The sequence below is a fragment of the Salminus brasiliensis genome, chromosome 13 (assembly GCF_030463535.1).
Source record: "Salminus brasiliensis chromosome 13, fSalBra1.hap2, whole genome shotgun sequence".
NCBI classification, from domain to species: Eukaryota; Metazoa; Chordata; class Actinopteri; order Characiformes; family Bryconidae; genus Salminus; species Salminus brasiliensis.
This window is the reverse complement of record NC_132890.1, coordinates 27,641,271-27,649,989: the sequence shown is the minus strand read 5'-3', so window position 1 is coordinate 27,649,989 and position 8,719 is coordinate 27,641,271. Positions and strand designations below refer to the sequence as shown.

The window sequence follows — 8,719 nt, the reverse complement described above, 5'->3', positions numbered from 1 at the left end:
TAGCCTGAAGCCCATTCAAAAAGATGTGTCACATCCAGTTAGCAACCCTGTGAGTTAAATTTCTACATACATTAGAACTGAATGCTACATTATGTTGTTCTAAAAGGACTTTTTAAATATAGCCAAGGTACTCCATGAAAAATATGTTAATTTTATTATGATAAAACATATCCTTTTATTTTTCTTTACTGATATGACTGATACCTTACTGTGTACACTGCTCTCCACAGGTAATTCCATATGTGGGCACAATTCCGGAAGGGATAAAACCAGATATGGCTGTATACTTCCAAGGGACTGTTCCTGCAAATGCTGACCAGTATGCTCTCACTTCAGCCTTATACAGAAATAAAAAAAGAGTGAATAATACAGCTCAAGAACAATACACCGTGAATTTGGGAATCTGGCACTTTTTTGCAGATCAAAATAAATACAGGGTCATCTTGTGTGTTTTTACCTAAATTGTTGAACAATTTTCACTTTGTTCATAGGTTTGCAATAAATTTCAAGACTGGGCCATCAAATGAGGATGATGTCGCTTTTCACTTCAAACCCTGCATTGGTCAGAAAGTGGCCCTGAACAGCTTCAAGAGCGGCAAGTGGGAGAGTGAAGAATCAGCTTCAGTCGAGCCATTCACCAAGGGAGCAGCCTTTAATATGTTTGTTGTCATCACTGCAGAGGGTTATGAGGTGTGTTTCTTCAATTCATTTATAGATCATTGCTAAAATTAAATTCACAATAAATCATACAACTAACTAGTCGTCTGTTTTCAGGTCTATGTGAATGGCTTGAAACACTCTGTGTTCAAGCACCGCATTCCTGTAGAGAAAGTTTCTACCCTTGACATTCGTGGAGATGTTTCCATGCACATCCTTGGATATATTAATGTAAGTAAAATACTTTCTTGCCTTAACAATAATTCTGAGAGTAATGTTTTTTTATATGTTGGTTCATTCACAATTATATTTAATACATTCTTCTGCTTTCCAGAAATGGAGCAGTTCTTCATTCTTTACTGAACAACAGAACATTTCAGGCATATGGAGCTCATCCTGCGTCCTAAAGCCCACAAAGTTGGAGGTTTCACATCCAATTAGCAACCCCGTGAGTCAAAGTAAACGTGTTGGGGTTGGATAATACAACATGTCATTCTGAAAGAACATTTAGATGCAGTAAAGTTGCTTCATGATAATGTGACAAAGGTTTAGTATAACAGGATAGAACTTAGCATTGTATTATTCGTGCTTCATGTAAAGACGTGTAACTCACTGTGTACACTGCTCTCCACAGGCCATTCCATATGTGGGCACAATTCCGGAAGGGATAAAACCCGATATGGCTGTATACTTCCAAGGGACTGTTCCTGCAAATGCTGACCAGTATGTTTTCCCTTCACCATTAAAGACGAATACAGAAAAGAGCATTTGTGAATACTTCAGCTCTTGAACTTTAAATCATATATTTCTAAACAGTTTGAAATACACCAGTCTCCTGCTGATGTGTTTTGAATCAAATATTTAAATTTTTTTCATAGGTTTGCAATAAATTTCAAGACTGGGCCATCAAATGAGGACGATGTCGCTTTTCACTTCAAACCCTGCATTGGTCAGAAAGTGGCCCTGAACAGCTTCAAGAGCGGCAAGTGGGAGAGTGAAGAATCAGCTTCAGTCGAGCCATTCACCAAGGGAGCAGCCTTTAATATGTTTGTTGTCATCACTGCAGAGGGTTATGAGGTGTGTTTCTTCAATTCATTTATAGATCATTGCTAAAATTAAATTCACAATAAATCATACAACTAACTAGTCGTCTGTTTTCAGGTCTATGTGAATGGCTTGAAACACTCTGTGTTCAAGCACCGCATTCCTGTAGAGAAAGTTTCTACCCTTGACATTCGTGGAGATGTTTCCATGCACATCCTTGGATATATTAATGTAAGTAAAATACTTTCTTGCCTTAACAATAATTCTGAGAGTAATGTTTTTTTATATGTTGGTTCATTCACAATTATATTTAATACATTCTTCTGCTTTCCAGAAATGGAGCAGTTCTTCATTCTTTACTGAACAACAGAACATTTCAGGCATATGGAGCTCATCCTGCGTCCTAAAGCCCACAAAGTTGGAGGTTTCACATCCAGTTAGCAACCCCGTGAGTCAAAGTAAACGTGTTGGGGTTGGATAATACAACATGTCATTCTGAAAGAACATTTAGATGCAGTAAAGTTGCTTCATGATAATGTGACAAAGGTTTAGTATAACAGGATAGAACTTAGCATTGTATTATTCGTGCTTCATGTAAAGACGTGTAACTCACTGTGTACACTGCTCTCCACAGGCCATTCCATATGTGGGCACAATTCCGGAAGGAATAAAACCCGATATGGCTATATACTTCCAAGGGACTGTTCCTGCAAATGCTGACCAGTATGTTTTCCCTTCACCATTAAAGACGAATACAGAAAAGAGCATTTGTGAATACTTCAGCTCTTGAACTTTAAATCATATATTTCTAAACAGTTTGAAATACACCAGTCTCCTGCTGATGTGTTTTGAATCAAATATTTAAATTTTTTTTATAGGTTTGCAATAAATTTCAAGACTGGGCCATCAAATGAGGACGATGTCGCTTTTCACTTCAAACCCTGCATTGGTCAGAAAGTGGCCCTGAACAGCTTCAGGAGTGGCAAGTGGGAGAGTGAAGAGTCAGCTTCAGTCGAGCCATTCACCAAGGGAGCAGCCTTTAATATGTTTGTTGTCATCACTGCAGAGGGTTATGAGGTGTGTTTCTTCAATTCATTTATAGATCATTGCTAAAATTAAAGTCACAATAAATCATACAACTAACTAGTCGTCTGTTTTCAGGTCTATGTGAATGGCTTGAAACACTCTGTGTTCAAGCACCGCATTCCTGTAGAGAAAGTTTCTACCCTTGACATTCGTGGAGATGTTTCCATGAACATCCTTGGGTATATTAATGTATGTGAAATACTGTCTCGTCTTAACATTCATTCTGAGAGTAATGTTGTTTTTTGTTACGTTGAATCATTAAAAAATGAATTTAATACATTCTTCTGCTTTCCAGAAATGGAGCAGTTCTTCATTCTTTACTGAACAACAGAACATTTCAGGCATATGGAGCTCATCCTGCGTCCTAACGCCCACAAAGTTGGAGGTTTCACATCCAGTTAGCAACCCCGTGAGTCAAAGTAAACATGTGTTGGGGTTGGATAATACAACATGTCATTCTGAAAGAACATTTAGATGCAGTAAAGTTGCTTCATGATAATGTGACAAAGGTTCAGTATAACAGGATAGAACTTAGCATTGTATTATTCGTGCTTCATGTAAAGACGTGTAACTCACTGTGTACACTGCTCTCCACAGGCCATTCCATATGTGGGCACAATTCCGGAAGGGATAAAACCCGATATGGCTGTATACTTCCAAGGGACTGTTCCTGCAAATGCTGACCAGTATGTTTTCCCTTCACCATTAAAGACGAATACAGAAAAGAGCATTTGTGAATACTTCAGCTCTTGAACTTTAAATCATATATTTCTAAACAGTTTGAAATACACCAGTCTCCTGCTGATGTGTTTTGAACCAAATATTTAAATTTTTTTCATAGGTTTGCAATAAATTTCAAGACTGGGCCATCAAATGAGGACGATGTCGCTTTTCACTTCAAACCCCGCATTGGTCAGAAAGTGGCCCTGAACAGCTTCAGGAGTGGCAAGTGGGAGAGTGAAGAGTCAGCTTCAGTCGAGCCATTCACCAAGGGAGCAGCCTTTAATATGTTTGTTGTCATCACTGCAGAGGGTTATGAGGTGTGTTTCTTCAATTCATTTATAGCTCATTGCTAAAATTAAAGTCACAATAAATCATACAACTAACTAGTCATCTGTTTTCAGGTCTATGTGAATGGCTTGAAACACTCTGTGTTCAAGCACCGCATTCCTGTAGAGAAAGTTTCTACCCTTGACATTCGTGGAGATGTTTCCATGAACATCCTTGGGTATATTAATGTAAGTAAAATACTTTCTTGCTTTTATTTTAAAAGTTAATATTCTTTTTCATTATGTTGACTCATTCAAAATGTAAAGTTGCAAGAACATGTAAGTAATCCCTTTTGGAAGTACCTAGATTTCCTCATTGATTACTGACTAAATGTGTTTGTATCATAAAAAGTCACAATTCTAGACAAACACAACCAAATAACACAAAGAGTTGCACTGTTCATGTAATTTATATGAAACATTGAATAAATATCCACAGGGCAGGTTAGACAAAGTAAGTGAATCCTTGAATTACTTGTAAGTCCCACTTTAGCAGCAATCACCTCCACCAAACATTCCCTGTGGCTACAAATAAGATATGCACAACATTGAGGAGGAATTTTGAATGACTTATTTCTGCATGTGTTTCTGTTCATTGTTGTTTCTGGGATGCCTTGCGTGCACAGCCCTATTCAGATCATGCCACAGCACCTTGATGCGGTTAAGTTTAGATATTTTATATGGACATTGCAAAAAAAACAAATGTCATCTTTTTCACCTTTTTTTTTTTTTATTGACTTGTGTTTGGGGTCATTGTCTTGCTGCATGACCCAGCGTGTCTTCAGCTTGAAAGCATGGACTGCTGCCCTTACATTTACCTGAACAAAATTCACTTTTGAATTACAGCAGTGTTCCGGGTCTTGAAGCACTGCCAGGTAATTAGCAATGCTTTTTAGTCTTTTCAAGCTTCATGCATTTCTACAGCACGTCTTCTGAGGTCTTCTGTAAGTTGTTTGCATCAAAGAATGGTTCACACTAACTAAACTTTCTTGAGTAGAACAGAATTTTCAGTAACCAGGCTTTGTATGCCTTTATTTAATGGGCAAAAATCTACCCTTCAATCTGCTTAACTGAAACACCTTTTGCTTTTGGATAAGTCATTAACACAGAGGCTCGCTTCCATTTTCTAATCTACACAGTGGATGTTTGTCCAGTGTTCCTAAACATGAACAGTACTTGTTTCTGTATTACTTAGTACGATTGTGTTGTCTATAATTGTGACTTAGATAACAATCATACCAGATTTATTGCCATTTACTTTTTCTTGCAACTTTATCTGATATATTATTTTACCACCTATTAGAAATGGAGCAGTTCTTCCATCTTTATGGAACAACAGACCATTTCAGGCATGGAGAGCTCATCGTGGAGCATGAAGTCCATCCAGATTGATGTGTCACATCCTGTTAGCAACCCTGTGAGTTAAACCTCTACATACATATGAGTTGAATGCAACAGTCCAAATTGCTTTATAATAATAAATGTAAATATTATTGTGACAAAACTTTATTTTTCTTTATTCATGATATAATGAATACTACACTGTGCTCTCCGCAGGTAATTCCCTATGTGGGCACAATTCCAAACGGGATAAAACCAGATATGGCTGTATGCTTCCAAGGGACTGTTCCTGCTAATTTTGACCAGTATGCTCTCACTTCAACCTTAAAAGACAAATACAGAAAATATGCACTATATATACACTGAGGTGCAGTTCTAAATCTGGTCAGACAAATGTTTGTATTATTTCAAAATTTTGTTCAAAGGTTTGCAATAAATTTTAAGACTGGGCCATCAAATGAGGATGACATCGCTTTTCACTTCAAACCCTGCATTGGTCAAAAAGTGGCCCTGAACAGCTTCAGGAGTGGCAAGTGGGAGAGTGAAGAGTCAGCTTCAGTCGAGCCATTCACCAAGGAAGCAGCCTTTAATATGTTTGTTGTCATCACTGCAGAGGGTTATGAGGTGTGTTTCCTCAAGTCATTTATAGATCATTGCTAAAATTAAATTTACAATAAATCATACAACTAACTAGTCGTCTGTTTTCAGGTCTATGTGAATGGCTTGAAACACTCTGTGTTCAAGCACCGCATTCCTGTAGAGAAAGTTTCTACCCTTGACATTCGTGGAGATGTTTCCATGCACATCCTTGGGTATATTGATGTAAGTAAAACAGTTTCTTGCTTTAATTTTTATTCTGAAAGTTATTGTTTTTTTTACTGACAAGTTGGTTAATTTAAAAACTGATACATTCTTTCACCTACCAGAACTGGAGCAGTTCTTCCTTCTTTACGGAACAACAGACCATTTCAGGCGTAGAGAGCTCATCCTGTAGCCTCATACAGTTAGAGGTTTCTCATCCAATTAGCAACCCTGTGAGTTCCACTTTTGCATGCATTGAAGAGAAATGCTAAAACATGCAGTCTGAAATAACATTCACTTCCAAGCTGATCCAAATCGGTCTATTATAATATAACCAATATTAATCTATTTGTTCTTCTTTCCCTCATATGACTGATACCTCACTGTGCACCTTTTGCTCTACGCAGGCAATTCCCTATGTGGGTACAATTCCAGAAGTGATAAAACCAGATATGGCTGTATGCTTCCAAGGGACTGTTCCTGAAAATGCTGACCAGTATGATGTCCCTTCATCATTAAATACAGATATAGAGAAGAGCATTTGTTAATATCACAGCTTTAAAACTTTTTTTTTTTAATTGAAAAACACGTCATCAGATGATGTGTTTTAAACAATTTTTGTTGTTGTTTTTTTTGTTTTTTGAAGGTTTGCCATAAATTTCAAGACTGGGCCATCAAATGAGGATGACATCTCTTTTCACTTTAACCCCCACATGGGTCAGAAAGTGGCCCTGAACAGCTTCAGGAGCGGCAAGTGGGAGAGTGAGGAATCCGCTTCAGTCGAGCTTTTCACCAAGGGAGCAGCCTTTAGCATATTTGTAGTCATCAGGGCAGAGGGCTATGAGGTGTGTTTCAGAAGTTATTTTAAAAAAAATAAAATAAATTTTGAATCACCATTCAACATATGTCAATGGCTCTAATAGACAAAATCATTTCTAGTTGCAACTAAATATGTATAAAATGATTGTAATATGCTAATCATGCACTGAACCAGAGAGGTAACTGGGGAATTAGGGATATGTTTCATACAGTTTCTCTGCTTTAATATGTTTCTCCTACAAAACGCAGTGATATGGGTTGGGTATGACTATATGACCAATTAAGGTTAAATATTATTTAACAATAATTAACTTTGACTTTTGTTATGATTCCCCAGGTAAATGTGAATGGAATGGAACTCTGCATGTACAAGCACCGCGTGCCTTTAGAGAAAGTATCGGTTCTTGAGATTACTGGAAATGTGTCTATTGACATGGTTGGGTTTGTTATGGTAAGCATACCACAACAGAAGAAACTGCACTTACAGTCCTACAATGAATACATAACCCACACATAAGTCATGTCATAACACACCGATCTGTGGTCTTACACATCTGCTCTCCCTGTTTTTCAGAACTGGAGCAAAGAATCGTTCTTTTCTCAGCAGGAGTAGGATATATCATTTTCAGGTGGCACCAAAGAGGGCCTGTAGGTCTGAGATGGTTATCTTGTGATAAATCTTTCACTATGCTGATGGTTAGTGTTATGATTTTTGTTTTGTTTTGATTTCTTTTTTTCTTATTGTATTGAACTTTTCAGCATACCTAAAGACACACCACACCAAAATTAACTAGTCACTTACAAAGAGCACATTATCTACAAGATAAATGTTTTAATCTTAATCTTACTTCCACCTCTGTCCAAAGAGAGAGGCTTAATCCAGTTTTAAGGAATATTGTGGCAAAAACAAAGGTACACTACAACAAACACTAGACATCGACTGTCACCAGGTTAATCTCTGTAAAGACCTTCTCAAACTGCATCCATCATCATTTGTTTTACACATACAAATCAATGTGATTTAGAGCAGGGTATGACTTTAGACAATAAGAACTTCTCCTTATGCATGAATGGCAGGGTACCTATTTTGATTAAATGGTATTATGCATGCTTTTTTACTAGCTTACATGTCATTTAAAAATACATTTTTAAAGTTTTTGGTCGCTACTGTAAACAGAGATGAAATTGGTGACAGTCCAGTGTTTTTTCAAGAAAAGTTGGCTCTGCTTCTCCAGTTATAAGCTAAAGAAGCACAGTCAGATATCAAATGTCTTGGCTAGAAAAATTTATATAAGAAAAATATAATTATTTTTTCCACTGAACTATTGCTTTGACCATCTCCTTGCAATTTGGGTTGTGCTTTATGGCTGCTGAAGAGCAAATTCCTATCATGTCCCTCTTTTTTTTCCTCCTCCTCTGCTTGTATACTATATTCAGAATAATTTGAAAGTGTAAGGATATTTCATCCCAGTGGTGGATCAAGGCACACAGTGATCACTGATGTTCACTAGTCAATAAAGAAAGGAATGCGAGTGAAACAAAGTGAGATAGTTGAATCAAATGGATGAAGCTGAAATACCACAGTTGTATTAGTACAGTTAGCAATCATTTGCCTCTGCAATGTGCAATTCCAAGGAGTTGGAAAGATGCCTGCCTAGCGCTACTTGTTAAGTTTCATAGGAGTTGGGTTCTGTAGCTTTTTGGATTTTATAGATTTCATGGCATTTGCATGCATGTCAGTAGCCTTTTAATGGTAATCTGTTTGGTATAGAATTTCCTTTTTTCTGTCTTAATTATGCTCTGGCAAATAAAATATATAGAAGCAGCTACATACATGGTGTTTTTTTAAACTGTTCAAACTACTGTTGGTAACTAGCTATTAAGAAGAATGATATTACATTAAAAACATGACAGTCTGCTGG

At 37.1% G+C, this 8,719-nt stretch overlaps 1 protein-coding gene across 1 annotated transcript; it reads left to right on the top strand.

Moving 5' to 3' along the window:
• The first annotated feature begins 5,187 nt into the window (after positions 1 to 5,187).
• LOC140575492 (galectin-6-like) lies at positions 5,188 to 7,410 on the top strand. The gene is made up of 8 exons (XM_072695841.1): positions 5,188 to 5,253; positions 5,394 to 5,482; positions 5,603 to 5,801; positions 5,886 to 5,999; positions 6,386 to 6,474; positions 6,625 to 6,823; positions 7,135 to 7,248; positions 7,372 to 7,410. Exons 1-8 carry the CDS (start codon positions 5,188 to 5,190, stop codon positions 7,408 to 7,410), a joined length of 909 nt encoding a protein of 302 aa, XP_072551942.1.
• The last annotated feature ends 1,309 nt before the right edge of the window (positions 7,411 to 8,719 follow it).

Bases quoted from the DNA above. Each gene is read 5' to 3' on its own strand.
- LOC140575492 (XM_072695841.1), top strand. From the start codon at position 5,188: ATGGAGAGCTCATCGTGGAGCATGAAGTCCATCCAGATTGATGTGTCA. The intron at 5,254-5,393 runs GTGAGTTAAACC...TGCTCTCCGCAG, and splicing joins CACATCCTGTTAGCAACCCT to GTAATTCCCTATGTGGGCAC. The intron at 5,802-5,885 runs GTGTGTTTCCTC...GTCTGTTTTCAG, and splicing joins TCACTGCAGAGGGTTATGAG to GTCTATGTGAATGGCTTGAA.